The sequence below is a fragment of the Cynocephalus volans genome, chromosome 9, assembly GCF_027409185.1.
Source record: "Cynocephalus volans isolate mCynVol1 chromosome 9, mCynVol1.pri, whole genome shotgun sequence".
Taxonomy (NCBI): domain Eukaryota; kingdom Metazoa; phylum Chordata; class Mammalia; order Dermoptera; family Cynocephalidae; genus Cynocephalus; species Cynocephalus volans.
In genome coordinates, this window is record NC_084468.1 from 112438096 (window position 1) to 112459383 (window position 21288).

A 21288-nucleotide genomic window follows, 5' to 3' on the forward strand; every position below is an offset into this window, starting at 1 on the left:
CCTAAAAAGACATTATGAGAACAATTGGCAAAATTGGACTATAAGTATTATATCAATGTTAAATACATACCCTTATTTTGTGTAATCATACAAGAAGACATCTTTGTTCTTAAGAAATAAGATGGTAAAAAAGCATAGTGAATGCAACCTATTATAGAATGATTCATAAAATATAAATAATAGGTTTATATTATTTATTACTACATAATATGTACATGTATATTACACACAAAATACTAAAATGTGGCAAAATGTTAAGAATTAGTGAATATGAGTTAAGAACAATTCAGTTCTCTATTATTCTCGTGACTTTTCTGTAATTTTGAAATTATTTCAAAATAAAAAGTTAAAAAAAACAATGAGGGCAATTATAGAAACTTCTGAAAAGTAAATAGCAAAAGCAAGTCTAACTGGAAGACTGGAATCTGGGACTTCGATGAGAACTGCTCTAGCATTATAACACATAACTTTTAAGGAGGGCTTTCCAGAAATAAAGGGAAAAAGTTGAGTTTTCTCTGAACAGAGATTTTTTTTATAGGTTCACGTAGACAAACTTAATAAAAGTCGATATATCCACTAATGTAGAAGAGCTTTTAATTTAAAAACAGATGTATGTTTGTGCACGAGTTCTCAGTTTGCTATATATCCTTCCCGAGCATCACAATTTTCTCATCTGCAGAGGGGACCATCCCAGTCCTAGAGGTCTCTTTTGTTTTATACATAGAGTACTCGTGTGAGAGATCGCTTACCTGTAAGTGATCACACAAATGACATTATAACACTTAACAGGAGTTTGCCAAATAAAGAATGTAAGTTTTTTTCTTAAAGTACAGTACACATTAATTACAGTTGTGAAAAACTATGGAATAAGCTGTACGAGCTAATGATTTCTTTCCTGTGCTGCTAAGTCTAAACATTTGAAATTTTAAAGTTTAAAACCCTTTCTGGAATTGGAAGTGGTTTTTTCAGACCGTAAAGTAAGGAAGTGATCAGCTATCAATGTCCCATCTCTAAGTCTTGCTCTAGCCTTCGGAGAGCCGGACAGCTGACGCCTCTCCCCAAGCGGGAGGCGGTAAAAGCTCTCCCCGCCCTCGGCCCGGAAGCCTGGAAGACCAGGCGGGCCGCGAAGGAGAGCGTGGCACGCATGCGCTCCCGGGCGCAGCCTCTCCGGAGCGACCCGTCTCTTTACGTCACCGCCTGCCTCGCTTGGACGGCAACCGGCGGGAGTTTTTCAAAATGGGATCGCAGAGGCAACGCCCAGGCCTCAGAACGTATCGGGGAAAACTTTCGGTGGCTTTACTGTTGTCGCCGGGAGCGGCGGCCTAAAGAGCCTAGCCTGATGGGCGCCAAGACCGGCTGGCTGCTTGGAGCGCTGCCTCGAAGGGACTGCGTGAAGGGAGCAAATCCGTGGAACTCAGGCCGGGGCCTGGAAATATGGCGACCTGCATCGGGGAGAAGATCGAGGTGAAAAGACTCGGCAGTCTGCAGCGTGGCGGGTGGGAGTCGGAGTGGAGGGATTCGATGCCGCTGTGGGAAGGGGAAGGAGCGAAGCTAACGGCTGCGGGGCGGGCGCCCAGGTGCTTTGGGAGGGTCCCAACCGCCGGGCCCTGGCTGTTTGGGGGCGGAGCGGCCGGCCCCTCAGAGACCGTGGGGGCTGGGTGGAGCAGCGGGACAGGTGAGTTGCTCGCAGCCGGGCCTTGTCCTGTCAGCCATCCCGCCAGAGCTGCCGCGGTAGAGCAGGGCAAGGCTACCTACCCCTTTTCCAAGGGGATGGCGGTTACCTTCGGCGGGAGCTGCGGCGGGAATCTGGCCAGGGCCTAGTCTGCCAGGGCTTGACTGGAGGTGGGAGGAGGGCGCTGAGCCTGCACTGAGGAGCCAGATTATTAGGGTGCTCCATCTCGATCCCAGCCTGGAAGCTCAGGGAACCCCGCAGGGCGTCAACATGCCTTCCATGCCAGACACCTGCTGTATCGAGGTGTAATATCTGCTTGAATTTTGTCAATCCCCCTTTCGATCCGTTTTATCTTCTTTTTCTAGCCCCATCCCACCTTCCTTTCTACTCCTGTGAGTCATCACACATAATCTTTAATTTTAACTTTTAAGGATTTTAAAGTTGGAAATCTGCTGGGTAAAGGATCATTTGCTGGTGTATACAGAGCTGAGTCCATTCACACTGGTTTGGAAGTTGCAATCAAAATGGTAAGAATATATCAATCAACTTCTTTTCTGTAAAAAGTAACTAGAGAGGTGTGCTGTTTGAGATGTCAGAAACTCCTTACCTGCCAGCCTTTTCTTTAATTATTGTGTAAAGAACACATTGTATACACAGAAGTCAGTAGTGCCAAGTTCAGCAATTGAGATTTCAGGACATTTTAGGAGAGCCTTGACCTTGCTTAAATAAGTGCTTTATCTTCATTAATGTTCCGGAGACCTGGTATATGTTGTAATAATGAATACTTGGAGTTATGGGTAGAAATCAAATAACAAATAATGTGTTTATAATAATAAGAACACATTTGTTTATAGTTCTGTATTACACTGTGACAATTCAAAATACTATTCTTGATTGTTAGAAGTCACTCTAATAATTAAGAGTAAACTAAACATAAGGATATTAAGGATCATTTAAACCAGTTGGAAAAGGGAAGGGAAATTTTGTTTTAAATCTTGGCTACATTTGGATTTTTTTTCTTATAGATAGGATAGTTGTGCTAGTTAATAAATTCTTCAAATTGAGAGGGGGTATTAAAATGCTTACTGAGTATCCACGCTGCTAAGCACTGTGCTAGATGATGCACAGGGAAACTAGACAACAGAGTAAGTTCACCTTACGTGGATGAAAGGACTTCTGACTGTTTTAAATCATATTTTCCTAGGTGACTTGTAACAACTTCACATTTCAGAGTTTATTATAAATATTTAAACCTTTTGTTTATTTTTAGATAGATAAGAAAGCCATGTACAAAGCTGGAATGGTACAGAGAGTCCAAAATGAGGTGAAAATACATTGCCAGTTGAAACATCCTTCTATCTTGGAGGTAAGATACAAATTTTATAGAAGTGGTCAAGGAGATTGAATTTTTATATATTATAATTTATTATGCTCTTTCACATTTCAGCTTTATAACTATTTTGAAGATAACAATTATGTGTACCTGGTATTAGAAATGTGCCATAATGGAGAAATGAACAGGTATATAAAGAACAGAATGAAACCCTTCTCAGAAAATGAAGGTAGGCTTTTTTTTTTTCTTGGTGGGTAAGAATTTTGCTTTTTAAAGTATGGTTTTGAAGAATGTGCTATTTTGTAACATTTAGTAAAATCATTTTTAAAATTATTTTTCAATTATTACTGTTAGGCTAGTCAAGATTTCCCCCTTTTCCCTAAAAGCTGTTAATTCTTATGTACAACTCAAGCATTATAGAAGTAGAAATTTGTTATCCTTATATCCCCCAAACCACATTTTAAATTAAATAATTGGTAGCAATTTAGTTTATATCCTTTCAAATCTAGAAAGCTTTTTAGAATATCATTGATGACTATAGTTTCTAAATCAAACACAAATAACCATTGAAACCATTTATTATAGAAAATGTAAAATATATAAGAGAGTTCTATAGTAAGCACCCTTGAACTTATTACTCAGCTTCCAAAACTATTGACTCGTGATCAAATTGTTTCATCTATATCCTTTTTTACTACCCTGATTCACCAGAGTATTTTAAAAAGCATAATGTCACAGTCATTATCACATATGATAATTCTTACTAGCAAATAGTCAGTTTCAAACTTTTCTAATTTATCGTAAATAATTTTTTACAATTCAAACCATAATCAAATAAGGTCCATACATCATCACACAAATAATTGTTTTCAAGTTATACTGCTCGTTAACTGAGATTGCAGGAAAGCTAAAAAAGATTATTGCTGATAGGCTTTCTAACTTTTGAATCTATATAACCCATTTGGAAAACAATTTGGTCACATGTATTAAGAATTATGGAAATGTTTGTATTCTTTGACTCAAATTCTACTGTTGAAGTTTATTCTGAGAAGATAATATGAACTGGAAAAAAAAATCCATATACGTATTGATGATGATTACTGCATTTTTCATAATACTTTTTAATTAAAAAGATCTAAGAAATATTGTGAAGTGGGAAAAAAGTAATAATGAAACTACATATTTTTGATATTTTTACATTTAAAAAGCATTTATGACAGTATGCTGTAGATTTAAATGTATGTAAGCAAGCATGCAGAAGAAAATTATGAAAGAATATATGATATACAAACTGTTGACAGTGATTACTTCTTGGGAGAGTTGGGAGGCATCAAAGGCTGCCTTTTTTCCTCCCTTTTTAATAATTAGAATACATTATGAATTGTTTGTGCAATTACGATAAATAATTTTTTCTTTTTTTTTTTTTTTTTTTTGGTGGCTGGCTGGTTATGGGGATCCAAATCCTTGACTTTGGTATAATCAGCAACAGCACTCTAACCAAAATAATTACTTTTCTTAATTGCTGTGAACTTCTGGTTACCTTAGTTACTCTAATCACTCGCAGTTGCTAATAAAATTAAGCTTCTCTTAACTATATGTAGAAACATTGTCAGTTGGAAAGGACAAAGATTAAAAGGAGTGCCTAATTTTCTTAAAGGGAAGTTAGACATTTTGTTTGGCAAATCTAAACTGCAAGCCAATGTTCTAATGTATTACTCTGGCATATATACCTGGGTTTCATAATGTGTTCTAAATGCTGTATCTTCCAGGTGTTCTAAATTGTAAGTTCTCTTTTTTGCATCTTAACAGCTCGACACTTCATGCACCAGATCATTACAGGAATGTTGTATCTTCATTCTCATGGTATATTACACCGGGATCTCACCCTTTCTAATCTCTTACTTACTCGTAATATGAACATCAAGATTGCCGATTTTGGGCTGGCAACTCAATTGAAAATGCCACATGAAAAGCACTATACATTATGTGGAACTCCTAATTATATTTCACCAGAAATTGCTACTCGAAGTGCACATGGACTAGAGTCTGATATTTGGTCCTTGGGCTGTATGTTTTATACGTTACTTATTGGGAGACCACCTTTTGACACAGACACAGTCAAGAACACATTAAATAAAGTAGTATTGGCAGATTATGAAATGCCAACTTTTTTGTCAAGAGAGGCCAAGGACCTTATTCACCAGTTACTTCGTAGAAATCCAGCAGATCGTTTAAGTCTGTCTTCAGTATTGGACCATCCTTTTATGTCCCAAAATTCTTCAACAAGAAGTAAAGACTTAGGAACTGTAGAAGACTCAATAGATAGTGGACATGCCACAATTTCTACTGCAATTACAGGTTCTTCCAGTACCAGTATAAGTGGTAGTTTATTTGACAGAAGACGACTTTTGATTGGTCAGCCACTCCCAAATAAAATGACTGTATTTCCAAAGAATAAAAATTCGAGTGATTTTTCTTCTGGAGATGGAAGCAGTTTTTATACTCAGTGGGGAAATCAAGAAGAAACCAGTAATAGTGGAAGGGGAAGAGTAATCCAAGATGTAGAAGAAAGGCCACGTTCTCGATACCTTCGTAGAGCCCATTCCTCTGATCGATCCGGCACTTCTAGTAGTCAGTCTCGAGCAAAAGCATATACAATGGAACGATGTCACTCAGCAGAAATGTTTTCAAAATCCAAAAGATCAGGAGTAGATGAAGAGAGTTACTCACCCAATATTTTCCATGTCTTTAAAGAAAAGACATCCGATAGTTCTGGATCTTCTGAAAGACTCAATAAGGACCAAGCACTGTAAGAATAATTCTATCAAAAGCATTTTATTTTTTTGTAAACATTGCACTAGCACAAATATAAAGCTGCGTGTAACTAAGTGGGGGTACCAGGGCAATGAATGACTTTTTTTAAATCACTGTCACATGTTCCCAAGGCACTTCTCAATTATGATTTCCATTTCTTATTAGGAAGAGAATTAGAATAATGATTTTGAATCATGGTTAAAAATTCCTCTTAAAAATGAGTGTATGTGTTCATGAATATGTTTATAGCATGTGTTTAATACTTAGTAATTTTTAGTTTCATTTTTAATTTTACATGGAACAGATCTCTGGTGCGAAGTATCATATTAAACATGTCTGATCCCTAAAGTACTCTTAATAACTATACACACATAGAGAGAAGTTGAGCCTGAGTGATGAGTAATCAATATGACTGCTTCTAACATGAAATTAATTTTTTAGTGACTAGTGTTTATTTTTTTCTTTTTCTGATCTTTTTATGATTTTTATGCTTAAATTATGAGGGAAGTAGCCATATAGAAACACTGTCACAGTGCCATGGACATTTTGTCGTGGGAATTTAGCTTTTTAGAGATATTTAAGTTATGCAAATAGTTTTCTACAGCTATTCTAAAATTTTAAGGTATTCAAATCAAAAGAAATCTCTCTTAACTAGTATTTTTGTCTTACAAAGTTACATGATAATTTTTTATTAGTTTATAGGATTTTTTTTTTTTTTTAGCTCCAATCATCTTTGTCTAGGAAAAACTCCTTTTCCATTTTCAGACCAGACACCTCAGCCTGAAATGATACAACAGCAGTTTGGGAATCTACAAATAAATGGTGAGTTTTTAATGGAGTATTTAATAAAAAATTAATGACTTGGACATTTACCAAGCATTGCAGTTTTCTTTTTGAGTTTTCTTAAGGAAATAAAGCATTATCAATAAATTACAATAAAGCTATATTACAGTAGTAATAATTTAACACATTTTGAATATTTACTGTAAGTAGTCACTGTCCATAATGCTTAACATATGTTATTAACTTAATAAATTCTCACAAAAAACATGAGGGAGGTACTGTTATTATCCCTATCTTACAGATGAGGAAATTGTGCTACACAGAGCTTAATTTGCTCAAGCTACACGACTATTAAGTAGAGAAGCCAGGTGTCCAACCCAAGCAGTCTCACTCAGACTTTACTCTTAACACTTCTGCTCTTGCAGCCTCTATAATAAGCACCTACTATCAGTGCCCATAAAATAATCAAAAGATGGTTGACCGTATTTTTAGGTAGAAGTTGATATGAACATTGTAGTGTACCAGTGGAACCTCACGAAAATACACAGCTACTGAAACCTAAACATTTTCAAACAGGTGTCATTCGAGTCATTATTTTATTTATAGATATAAAGGTTGACGGTTAAACATTCCTCATTAATGTTCTGTGACAGATTCACAGAAGGTGGGTTGGGAAATAAGGACGGAAAAAAAAGAATAAAAAAGAAACATATGGAGAGGAGGAGATCATTTTTTTTTTTTACTAAGTATTGTATTACAGGTGAAGAGTGCATAATATAGCTGTAATTTAAGAGAGTTTGTTACATCATCTCAAGACTATTCTTTTTTTTTAAAAAGTATATTATTTAGAAGCACAAAAGAGAATTAATCTTTCCATGTGTACTTGTTAGAGATGATTCATTTTGTTTTTTAAAATATAAAATGGGCATGTACTTAATTTTGCACATCTGTTGTGTTTATAGATAATTTGTTTGGTAACGTGGACTTGTCTGAATGGAGAGATAACTGTGTTTATAACAATCTAGTAGTGCTGCAGTTTTGAAGTATATTGATATAAAATATTTTCCATCATAATGGAAGAGGGGGAAAAAGCTCTAAAAAGTCATTTCAGAAAAATTTTAGGGTATAGCATTAAAAAATTGCTTTACAGAATTTTATATAATCTAATCATTTAAAGTCTTAAAAAAATAATGTTCCCATGTGAACTCTAAAACCATATAATGGGGATGTCCGGATACCTCAGTTAGAGAGTAGTGCTGATAACACCAAGGTTCAAGGTTTGAGCCCTTGTACAAACAACAACCAAAAAAACCAACATATAAAATATAAATTGTTAAAGTTCAGTAAGAACTTTTTAAAATGTGGGTGCAAATACATGTATAATATTAAATATTAATAATATTAAAGCTATTCATATAGTTTTTTGCTTTCAGTTGCATATTTTCTAAGTAAAGATGGGATAGACAGTCCCTAGCTTAAACAGTAAATTTACATATTTTTCTTATGTAGAATGATTACCTGGGAACTTCTCTCAAATTTGCTTTTTTGGAGCATTGGTAGTTGCTTGCTTTAGAATTAGTAGGTGACCCTGTGGTGACTAGTTTTTGCCTTAATTGAAAAATTAATTTCATGTTAATAGCTTCTCTGTCTCAGTCTTAGGAGTCCTAAAGGTATTCCTTTGAGATCTAGCTTAAAATGTCTTTTTAACATTATCTTATTATGTCATATCTTAAAGTGCTTATTTGTTACTAAAATTATAAGCTCTTGTTTTTTATACTAAATTTCTTTTGTTCAAAAAAATGCTATTAAGGGCCGAGCCCGTGGCACACTCCGTAGAGTGCGGTGCTGGGAGTGCCGCAACGCTCCCGCCGCGGGTTCGGATCCTTTATGGGAATGGCCGGTGCACTCACTGGCTGAGTGCTGGTCACGAAAAAGACAAAAAAAAAAAAGGAAAAAAAAAATGCTATTAAAACCAGCATGATATTGTTTAATGTAGACTTGGCTTTTTAGTTATTTACTAAATGGCTTTATTCCGTGTATATTACAGCTCATTTAAGACAAACTACTGAGAACAGCAGCATTAGCCCAAACAGAGATTTCCAGAGCCATCCAGATTTGCAGAAGGACACATCAAGAAACGCCTGGACTAATATAAGAGCAAAAAAAACCTCTGATGCTTCTGATACTGCACATTCTGTAAAACACCTGAATACGATGAAATATATGACCGCACTTCAGAATAAACCTGAGATGTTTCAACAAGAATCTATTTTTGGTTTAGATCCTCTTTCAGAACAAAGCAGGACTAGGGATATGGAGCCACCATTGGGTTATCAGAAACGTACATTACGAAGCATTACATCTCCTCTGATTGCTCACAGATTAAAACCAATCAGACAGAAAACCAAAAAGGCTGTGGTATGTCTAATATTTTTCTAAATTACTATATGATGTTTTTCTTGAGAATGCAGTTCTTGAGAACATATTTTTTAGTCCCCAATAAATATAAACCTTATTTAAAGAGAAGATAATGGGTGTTTATAAAAAATAGGTCTTGCTTCCCTCTAGCTTCTTAAGATTGGTGAATAGGTACTGATAAGTTTTGAATTTTAAATTATTGGTTTAAATAAAATAGATTTAAATGAAAAACACTTAAAAATAATGCTGGCTATATACTGTGTTAAATATTATTCACAATTCCAATCAGTGAATTAATTTTTAGTATTATCCTTTTGCTTTTGTTTTTATTGTTTTTACGATTAATCCAGTCTCAAATCTAAAAGGTAAACTAGAAAATATAACTTTTATTGTTCTAACATCTGAAATTAAAGAAACAGTATGCACATTTAAGTCTAGAGTTTAAAAACTTATGTGAATTAGGAATGATGATTTTTTTTTTTTTTAATTTCATCTTCATCCTGTTTGTTCCTTGTTTCCAGTTTCACCCAGTCTTGCTTTTGTGTGGCTTGCTATTGTCTTTTCAAAGCCCTTATTCTCCACCCTACCTTCTGCTTTCCTTCTGCTCACTGGTTATTATTTCACACTTCGTTATACATTCTTACCTTGGTGCCTTATGGTTCACAATTGTGCTCAAATAAACCTCTGGTCTAGACTGTTGTAGTGAAGCAGCTATTTGATTTTGACTTTAATATTGGTGTCTGACATGGTTAAGTACTCCTCTCTTAAGTATTATATGTGTCAGAACTGTTGTTAGTAAATGAGAGAATTGTTATTGATTTTGAGGGTTTTTTTTAGGTGAGCATACTTGATTCAGAGGAGGTGTGTGTGGAGCTTCTAAAAGAGTATACATCTCAAGAATATGTGAAAGAAGTTCTTCAAATATCTAGTGATGGAAATATGGTAATGTGGAGTTTCTTTATTATCTTGCAACTTAAATCATCACTTCAGCATTTAGCATTCCATTTCCTTCTACAATAATATCTACATTTTTAAAAAATAAGTTTTCCTGATGTGATAGTATCTCTGGAATTCAAAAACTGAAATAGCATACTAAACATATTTAAATAAATTAGTGTGGTTTAAAAAATAATTATAATTAGTAACAAAACCCAAACTTTTGGCTTAAGTTTAAAAAGAAAAAAAAAAAAATACTTTTAGAGAATATTTAACATTTTTCTATAAAATAATGTTTAATATTACATTTGAACTTTTTATACTTTTTAGTAACAAAATATAGTGCTCTAACTTAATGACATGTAATTAGAATTCTTAAAAATTTTTCGTCAGATCACTGTTTATTATCCAAAGGATGGAAGAGATTTTCCTCTTGCTGATAGACCGCCCTCACCTACTGACAGCATCAGTAGGTATAGCTTCGACAGTTTACCAGGTATGTAAACTTACCAGGGGATAAATTTAGGTGTTAGATTTATGTATACGTAAACTCTCTATACATGGATGTGATAGATTGTGAATATCTTGGCTTCATTCAGGCTGTAGGTCATGTTCTTGGACTTTGTATCTGGTGAGATTTGGTATACTTCATTAATCTAATGTTTATGGTTTTTGTTCTACATATTTAAGTAAAAACTAACTCTGGAATATTAGTCATATATTGCAAATATAATTTGTGTAGTTGTTTAGTTACTTATTTGGCTAGAATCATGTTAAAAATAATTCAACATGAAATATCTGGTTTTTGACCTTTGAAATCACTGCTGTACTACATAAATGATCGTTTATAATTGCAGTTAACCCAATTTGACTCACAGTTCAGCTTCAAAATATTATGGATTGGGGAATAGTAAGACTTCATTGAGGTGAAGAAACAAGAAAACTTATCTAACCCTATTAGAAATCAAAACAGATAGATAAAACTATATGTTAAGTCAACACTTTCTTCCCTAATACTAGGTAATTTTTTCTTTTACCCCTTAGAAAAGTATTGGCGAAAATATCAGTATGCTTCCAGGTTTGTACAGCTTGTAAGATCTAAATCTCCCAAAATCACTTATTTTACAAGATACGCTAAATGCATTTTGATGGAGAATTCTCCCTGTGCTGATTTCGAGGTTTGGTTTTATGATGGTAAGTACCATTTAGAAGTGATAATTTTTTACTTTTGTTTGTAATTTAGTAGTTGTGTGTGTATATTTTATTCAACACAGCAAGTTTCTAAGATATATATATAATCTTACATATAAATTACAGTACAGTATACTACATGTCTCTTTCCCTACTAAATATTACATATAAACAATATTCTGTTCCTTATTAGAAACTCAAATGGACATATTCCAAATTATAAGAATTCTAAATGTAGCAAGAAGGATAGCGTTGAACCAGAGAATCTTATATTCCAAATCTACTGTATAAAAATGATTTACTTTTGTAATCTGTAAAACTCCCTCCTTTTTAAGGAACACATATCACACCTTACACATATAATTTTAGCTGCCCTTCAGTTATGTTTTTGTATGAAAGCAGTGATTTTTTAAAATATCATAAAAGCATCACAATTAAACCAGATTCATCCTGAAAAGAAAAATGGATGGTGTATATTTATTGGCTGCTTTGAGAATCTCATTTTATTAATGGTCAGTAAATGAATGTAAATGACACCTTGATCTAAGAGCCATTATGTACTGGTATGACAATAAATATAAATCTAGGAATATTTAAAGAAGTGCTAAAAGAATAGTTGTCTGCTTATTTTTAGGAGCAAAAATACACAAAGCAGAAGATGTAATTCAGGTGATTGAAAAGACTGGGAAATCTTACACTTTAAATGGTGAAAGTGAAGTTAATAGCTTGAAAGAGGACATAAAAATTTATATGGACCATGCTAACGAGGTACATACCTACTTTTAAGTTTTTCATGCCAATTAACAATGATTACAAATGACATAGGTGAAATAATGATGGAAAGCACTCTTCTTTTGAAATAGGGTCATCATATTTGTTTAGCACTGGAATCCATAATTTCAGAAGAGGAAAAGAAAAGTAGAAGTGCTTCATTTTTCCCGATAATTGTAGGAAGGTAAATGTTTGAAAATTTTAAACATATGGCTAAAATGTATAAGATATGTTAAAAAAAAGTTTGGTGTTTACATTATAAACAGTCTTTAGTTTTCTGTAAATTGGAATCTTTAAGGTAATATATTTGGACATTTCTTTCTTCTTCAGAAAACCCGGTAGCATTAGTTCACCTAAGGCCTTATCACCTCCTTCTGTGGATCCAGACTACCCAATGAAAGATAGACCATCTTTGAATAGAATGACTGTGAACAGTGCTGCTTCTCTGACACAGACACCAATACTTAATCCTTCTGTAAGTGAATATATGTTACTTATGTACTTTAAACCCTTCAGTGATTGCATGATGCCCTTAATACAAAATTAAAATGCCTTATTGTGGCTTTACTATCACCTACCTACTTTTCCAGCCTCTTCCTGAGCTACTTTATCCCATACTCTGTGCTTGAGCCTCAAAGGCCTTCTTTCAGTTCTCTGAACAAGTCAAAGAGCCTTTTCATATGCTATTCACTTGACCTGGTACCTTTTTCCCCAGCCACTTAACTTCATAAGACTAATTCTCATCCTCAGGTCTCTGTTTAAATGTTACCTCAGTGAGGCCTAACCTGACCTGTCTGGGAAAAAGCTAAATATACTAACATGTATACTTGCTTTATTTTTACTAGTAAAATATCTTTAACTGCCTAAATATCCATAATAAGCTCATGGTTCAGTAAATTTACTAAACATTTACTTAGTGAACTATTATGCTAATGAAGACTATATAGTGATATAGAAAACACACACACACACACACACACACACACACACATATAAATACAGTGATTGCAGCTATGAAAAAATATGCCTTGGGAAAAAAAGAAAAAAAATCTACCAAAATGAAAACAGCAATTGTGTAATTTATTTTCTTCTTTTCTGCATTTATCTAATTTTCAATAATGTGGCTGTGTTTTAAATTAAAAAGTTTTGTTTTTAAAAAACTTTTAAAAAATTGCTTCAAGCTAATGAAAATCTACTTTTGCAGAAGTTGGTTTATAAAAATGCTGAGGAATATCTTCCTTTCCTTTTATGTTTTTAGATGGTTACAAATGAAGGACTTGGCCTTACAACTACAGCTTCTGGAACAAATATCTCTTCTAGTAATCTAAAAGATTGTCTTCCTAAATCAGCACAACTTTTGAAATCTGTTTTTGTGAAAAATGTTGGTTGGGCTACACAGGTGAGGAGTTTCTACGAAAGTGAATTTTCTCAGTACGAATTTCTTTTGGTTTAGACAGTTACCAAAGAACACAAATTATTTTAATGATTTTTCTTTGAAAGGAAGTTTTGACACTTTACACTGGTTATTTCATTAAAAATTTTAACATTTTTTTATTTATATATAGTTGGAAAACTGTAGATATTGTTAAAAGATTGCCTGCTAGGGCCTGGGCAGCCTATTTTTGCCATTTGTTTTAAAGTCAAGGTTATGATAATGATTATGGTAATTGTGAGGAATGAAAAATAATGTCGGGGCATTTTAAGTTTTAGAAACTATTTGTAATCTGTATTACTAGAGTAACTTTCATTTGGCAAAAGAAGAAAAGGATTTTTGCATTTATAAGTTAAGTCAACATTGAGTTTCAAACTTAGAGAGTTTTATGTAGGTCTGAACCTGTATGTGTGTGTTATCCGAAAGCTTAGAGACTTTTGAGCATTGCACGTGTACTTTTACTTTTCAGTGAAGTAAAATGCAGCATAGTACTTTATGGGGTAGGTAACATTTATTGATTATCTCCAGTGTGCTACCATGTGTTTTACATATATTGTCTAGTTTATCCTCCAAAATAATCTGGTGAAGTTGATGTTATCTCCTTTATAGATGGTAAAATTATGGTTCATAATGGTAGATTGACTTGACAATCCTACACTATTTGTCAGTTGGCAGAGTTTGGATGTAAACCTAGTTCTGTTTGATTCCAGTGTCCATGTTTTTTTCTCTGTACCATATACTTCTCTGGAGTGGCACACTAAATATTAATGACTAAAGGGAAAAGTTTATTTATTTATTTATTCATTTTTAATGTAATTTTATTAATATTTTTTACATTCTATGAAGGAAAAAGTTTTAAAGGCTAAGATGTAATGTTCTCAGGCAGGGGAAAAATTCTTGTGACCTAAGGACAAAGAAGGTGTTGCTTTTCTTATTTCCTGAATTCCTTCTTGGTAAAAAATACTACTTTGTGGGGGGAAAAAATCCTAATGGACATTAGTGGGAAACAGGATTAATTTAGAGTAATTTTAATATTATAATTCCCTAGCCTTTAAAGAAATAATCTGAAAATGACTTATGAATATTCTCAGTGCTACTAAGTTATCACAGCCCCAAATTTGTAGTCAGCTGAGTTGGTTTTTTTAAAGTACGTGGAAAACCTGTTAAATATGAGTACTTTATAAGAACCTCAGATCCTCTATTGTAATTTTGTATGCTTATTATTTTTCTAGTTAACTAGCGGAGCTGTGTGGGTTCAGTTTAATGATGGATCCCAGCTGGTCGTGCAGGCAGGAGTGTCTTCTATCAGTTACACATCACCAAATGGTCAAACAACTAGGTAAGTTCTTAAAATACTGGTTGAGATTCAGGCCTTTGCTATAATTTTCCTTTCTGTATATGTTGATTTAATAAAGTTACTGTTTTCATTTTAATAATGATCATACTGTTCTTTAAACTGTTAATTATTCTTAGCAGTTCTATAGTCTTTTTAATCATAATTTATGATCATCTACATTAATGCAATTGGTATGAGTATTCCCCTCTAAATGATTAGTTTCCTTGTAGCCTTATAATTTCAAGTTGATAGCCTAACTTTTCAGAAGTAATGGACTTCTAAGTTCAAAGTAATATACCTAAACAATTTACTTAAAAGAATATAGAAACAAGAAATCTTTTAAGAGAGAACCTGATTTTCTTTTTTTCTCAAATGAAAGGCTATATTCCCTAATCCGCTATAAAAGTGATTAAGGTTTGAAAGACTTCTTTTTTAATGTAATATTCATTCTGTATGAAAACGTGTGTCAGGCACCATGCTAAAAAAATAAGGAATCTGGCAATCACAAGAACAAGCAGTAGCTTGGTTTGCACAATTAAACTATAACTTTTTAATAAGAGGTAGGATGCTGATGATGCCAATGCACACATGCTACTTAATGAGAATTGCTTATGGTAACTTGGGACAAATACAATTTGTGGATATCAATTGCATTTTTCTTAATTGTGTACAGTATATATGTGCCATCACTTAAAGAACAACTCTTATAGTGATAGGCTCTGCTAAAAGCTCTTTCAAGTGCTCCAGAAAGTGGAATGATGAAGAGGTAAAGTGGGTATGTTCACAGGATAAATGTTAATATTTTACTTGGTATGGTCATTTGGAAATTTGTTAATATTTACATAGAGATGTATTCATAATGTGTTTAGCTTAGTATTTTCTTTAGAATTAGGGCCTTCACTTTAATGAGGAATCCAGATTTTTGGCTTGCTTTAGAAATTATAAAGCCAGCTCAAGTTTTTTGATCTAATTTTCTTTGTTGTTTAAATATGTTTAGAAATTGGGCTATTTCAAAAGGAAACAAACTGGGTATGCTTCATTTGATTTAAGTATCTACTCTAATAAATAATTTTGTATAATTTTTCTGAGGTGCCTCTTGTCATTGAAGAATTACTGAAAAATATAATGTCCTTTCTATACTCTCATAAGAACCCAATAATTATGTTTTTGTCTTTTTTTCTTTGGCTTCATTTAGGTATGCAGAAAATGAAAAATTACCAGAATACATCAGACAGAAATTACAGTGTCTTTCGTCCATCCTTTTGATGTTTTCTAATCCAACTCCTAGTTTTCACTGATTGAAACTCCTTTCAGATATATAAGTTTAATAAATAACTTTTTTGTTGGCTTTCAAGTAAAGTGAATTTTTTCGTTTAATATAACTTCTTCAGAAAGCCTTTCTATGAAATAGAATTTTAATCTGTACTGTAAAGGATGTATTCTGAGAGAACAAAGTAGAATGAAACTTGACTCACTTACCAAATACAGTGGTCATAGGGTAAAATAGGACACCTAACTTTGCTCTTAGAACATACACTCCCAAACTTATTGTGTTCATATATTTGTATTGAACAATCTTTTTCTGTTTGTTTGTTTTTAAAAGATGACTGGTAAGGGGATCTTAACCCTTGATTTGGTGACGTCAGCACCACACTTTCCCAAGTGAGGTAACCGGCCATCCCTATATAGGGGTCCGAACCTGTGGCTTTGGTGTTATCAGCACCACACTCTCCCAAGTGAGCCGCAGGCCGGCCCCTTGTATTGAACAATTTTTTAAAAGCAAAAATATAAATGGTGTGTGGTATATTTGTGCTTTTATTGTCTTCCCTACTTCCCAGACATGTTGAGAATGATGGACAAAACATGCTGGAGTTTTGGAATTTTTGAATATGTAAATAATGTGTATTTATGTTATAAGTAACATATGTAAACATGTATATTTGTTTTATATTTATTTTTGTAGCACCAGTGTTTGATAAAATATCTCTGCAAATGTGTTTTGTAAAAAATAATAAACAGTGATATTATTTTATTTTTTGATTTATTTAATTAAATGCTTGTTTTTAAATGTTACTAGTAAACTCATTTTTAAATTTGTTGCCTGTTTAGGAGGGGCCAATTAAGTTTTAAAAATTAATTTTGCAAATGTTAAATGCATTGCTTTTCCACACTTATCTGAAAATATATATTTTAATGATAAGTATTTTAACACTGAAGAACTTAACGAATTAACATGAAGAAAAAGAATACCTGATAGTGCGATAGCCATTCCTAATGAAAAAATAGGAGCAGAATGAAACTATTTAAATATGATAAAGACTGTTTAATGTTTCCTACTGGTTTTTATAATAAGGGAAATATTAATAAGGGAAAAATAATAAGCTATTTCTATTAAATAGACAAGTAGACAATGTCACAATTATTCAACATTGTTTTGAAGGTTTTTGCCTAAGGCAATGAGAAAATAATTATATTTGCAACATAAATTGCAGAGTTAATAAGAAAAAGGCAAACAACCCCAGTGGACAAAAGATATGAATAGATAATTCACAAAAGAGGAAATTCATATGGTCAATGAAAAGGAAATAAATATGCTCAACCTCATTAAAGTTGGAGAAATACAAAACTGAAACGAGAATCGTTACCCTTTATCAAAGAATTGGTAAAAAATAATAGTGCTCACAGATGTGTAGGACATTCTCTGGTGGTGAATTAGAGTGTAAATGATTACTGAAAATTCTAACAAATATAAAAATATCTATTAGAATTAACACATTTTATTACATTCCTAATCTAACTTTGGAGAAGAAATTATATAAGCCTTTCTCTTAGGAAAATTATTATCAGAAATAAGGTTTTGCTTTACAAAAGGAAAGTAATTGCTAGCTAAATTTTGAAGGCTAAAGACTCAAAATATGTTTGCTCTGACAGATCTTAATGAGCTGTACCTTTTATTATCTCTTTCCGTCTTTATGGGTCTTTATTTTTTAGGTATTTTTCTTATACATAAGAGAGAGCTAAGGTTTGTGGGGCTTTTTTTTTTTTTTTCGTAAGCTAGCCAGTACAAGGATCAAATCCTCGACCTCGGGGTTAGCAGCACCATGTTCTAACCATCTGAGCTTTTTTTTGCTCTAATCAAACTGCTTTTTTTGTCGTGTCCCCTATCTAAGTTTTGTTTTTTAATCCAATTTAATAACCTCTGCAGGCTAACATGTTTACCCTAATTGCTATTTCTGGTCTATTTTACTGTTTGTCATGACAGTTCTATTGGATTTATGTCTACCAATTTATTTTGTACTTTCTGTGTGCCTTACTTTCATTTTGCTTTTTTTTTTTTTTCTCCTTCTCTTTCTTCTTTCAGGCTGTTTTAATCCCTTTTTCCCCCCTCTGCTGGTTTTTTTTGGGAGAGGGGTACGTTGGTAGTTTAATATTCAGTGTTTGCATTATTGTGACTATGAAAATACTCACAGATGAACTATGTACTATAATAGTTACATTTCCTGAACACCTTTTATTCTAGAGTTATTTTATTTGTTCCAATTTATCAGGTAATCAATCTGTGCTTTTTTGTGTCCCCCACCTCCTTGAGACCTCTCTTGGACTAGTTGCTATGTAGTTTTCCAGTGTATGAATGTACTGCAGTTTGTTAATCTATTATACTATTGATGGACATTTGAGTTGTTTCCAGATTTTGTCTGTAAAAACATACTGCTGTGAACATATTCTGGTGCATATACACACAGGTTTGAGTTTTACTCAGAAGTGAACTTAACTGGATGTTAAAATTTGTGTATCTCAAACTTTAGTACGATTGATAAAGCGTGATACTACCACCACCAAAGTCAAGGGTTCAGATCCCCATACAAGCCAGCCACAGGAAAAAAAAAAAAGAAAACAACTTTTAGTAGATAATACCTAATTTTTTTACATTTCCACCTGCCACATATGAAAGTGTATATTGCTTCACATCCTCACCAGTACTTGGTGTTACAGTCTTTTAAAATTATTGCCAATTAGAAAGGCACAGAAAAGTGTATCACTGTGATTTTTATTTGCATTTCTTTCATTACTAAAGAGGTTGAAATGTTATACATTCAGTGGATATTTGTCTATCCTCTTGTGACTTGTCTGTTAGTATCTTTTGACTATTTTTCCCATTTAGGTTGTCTGGTTTTTTCTTAGTGGTTTTTAAAAATTCTCAATATACGTTGTCTATTGATATAGGTTGCAAATAAATTCTCCCATTCTACGCTAGCGCTTTCACTCTTTAATAGTATCTTTTGATAAACAGAAATTCTTAATTTTAATATAGTCCGATTTCGCAATATTCCTTTATGACTAGTGCTTTTTCTGTCCTGTTTTAATGTGTTTTTATCTATGTACAAGGTTGTAATGATATTCTTCTAGATACCCCCTGAAACACACTGTCTTACCTTTCATATGTATATAAAATGTGGAAAGTTTTATATGTATATGTATAACTTCATAAAGTTTTTTATATAAAACAACAAAGTTTATGAACTGGGGAGTAACAGTTGAGGGTGTGGGTATCATTCTGAAAACAGAGGCATTAAGTGACTGTACAGAGTGAATGCTGAATGCAGAGATACCCCACCTCTACTCCACAGCCTCTTCCTACTTAGCTCCCAGAATGCAAGCAGCCACAGTTTGTCTCTCTAATCAGGACACTGGAGACTTACCAGGAGAATCTGTTCAGCCCAATAGGAAAGACCTAAAGTTACTGACTTGGGGGTTCCCAGTCCCAATCAGCTTTTTAGTTTTTTTTTTTTTTTTTTTGGTGGCTGGCAGGTACAAAGGGAATAATAGAATTTTTTTAAATGTCCATTTAGCAACCTCTAGTGACATAAGGCAACAATCATCAATGAATATTAAAAGTATTAGGTGAAAGGTTAATGAGAAACTTCCTAAAGAATGGATGAGGCTGACAGCACCTGAAACCACTGATCACTGTTAACCATTAAAAGTGGGATTAGCGTTATGTGCCTTCTGATTTGATGCAGCACCATCTATGAACATGTTGTATCTGACTTGATCTTGGTGTTTCAACACCACTCTAACCAACTGAGCTATCTGGCAAGCTCTATTTAGTCCCTCATTTAAAAACTTTTATTATGGAAAGTTTCATACAAATATGAGTAGTATAATGGGACCTTGTACCCATACCTAGCTTCAGCAGTTTATCAGCATGTAGCAAATCTTGTATCACTCATACCACTTTTTATTCTTTCCTAGCTAGATTATTTTGAAGCAAATCCGAGGCATCATATCATTGCATCCATAAATACCTTTTTAATAAACATAACCACAATATCATTATTATACCGAAAAAGAAAGTTTTAATTCCATAAAATCTAATATTCGGCCAATGTTCAATTTCCCCTGATACTCTTACCAAAAAAAAAAAAAAAAGTCATTTGGTTTGTTTGAATCAGAATCCTGACAAGGTCCGCATTTTGCATTTGGTTGACATCTCAATCTTTTAACATAACCCCCACCTCCACCAGGTGGCTCTGCCACTTACTTGTTGAAGAAACAGGTTCGTTCTATAGCATTTGTTCTATAGCGTTTTTCACATTCAAGATTGAACTGATTGCATCCCCATGGTGTCATTTAACATTTTCATCTATCTTCTGACTCTTCCAAAAGATCTAGAAACTTGATTAGATTGAGTTTTGACTTTTGGGGGGGAGGAAGGTGGGAAGACAGAAATAGTTCTTAGCTGGTGTTGTTTTAACTACTAGGAATATGTAATAACTTGCTTCTTTTTGTGATATTAAGATTAATGGTAGACTCGAGCTATCAGCCTGGTCCATGCATTGTATATCTCCCTATGAGACTTTCACTCTTAATGATGATCACTTTAGATGCATGATTTTGTTAGGGGATCACAAAATGTTCTAATTCTATCATTCCTTCTCATTTTTCTGTCATCAATTATTTGGTCAACCTGAAATAAAGATGGTACAAAGAAGGCAGACTAAATGCTTCATTCTTTCTTTTATTTGCTAGTTTTCAGAATGAAGAGTTGATGCTCTAGCTACTTCCAAAATTGACTGATAAAGTATTTGGGGTATATTTAAGAACTCAGATTTTTTGAAATTAATTTTTTATTGTAGCAAAATGTACAGAAAATTTACCATTTCAACCAGTTTTAAGTGTGATTCAGTGACATTACGTGCATTCACACTGTTGTGCAAGCATTACCCCCATCCATTTCCAGACTCTTTCCATCATCCCAAACTAAACAATAACTTCCCATTCACCCCTCTGTCTGTCCAATCTTGTTTTATCTGTCCCCCCTACTAATGCTCCCCCAATGGATAATTTTGACGCAAATCCCAGACATCATATAATTTCTATCATAAATTCTTCACTATGTATCTTTGATAAGAATCTTTTAAAAGCATAATCATATCACACATCTCAAAATTAACAGTAGTCCTGTAAAATTTAAGTTAATATCAAGCCCAGTTTCAAATTTCTCCAATTGCTTTGAAAATGCTTTTGGTTTGTTTCAAAAAGATCCAAACAGATCTATATAATGTATTTGATTTATGTGACTCAAGGTTTTTATTTATACT

At 33.4% G+C, this 21288-nt stretch overlaps 1 protein-coding gene across 2 annotated transcripts; it reads left to right on the forward strand.

Annotated features, from left to right (window-relative positions):
* The first annotated feature begins 1434 nt into the window (after window positions 1-1434).
* Window positions 1435-15984, forward strand: PLK4 (polo like kinase 4). 2 transcript variants are annotated; one of them, XM_063108397.1, is made up of 16 exons: window positions 1435-1464; window positions 2104-2199; window positions 2943-3038; window positions 3120-3234; window positions 4815-5814; window positions 6541-6641; window positions 8650-9020; window positions 9858-9962; window positions 10350-10452; window positions 11001-11150; window positions 11782-11915; window positions 12011-12102; window positions 12249-12393; window positions 13177-13317; window positions 14583-14689; window positions 15882-15984. In XM_063108397.1, exons 1-16 carry the CDS (start codon window positions 1435-1437, stop codon window positions 15982-15984), a joined length of 2889 nt encoding a protein of 962 aa, XP_062964467.1. The 2 variants fall into 2 exon arrangements, with proteins under 2 accessions (XP_062964467.1, XP_062964469.1); XM_063108399.1 differs by lacking the exon at window positions 2943-3038.
* Window positions 15985-21288: the final 5304 nt, after the last annotated feature.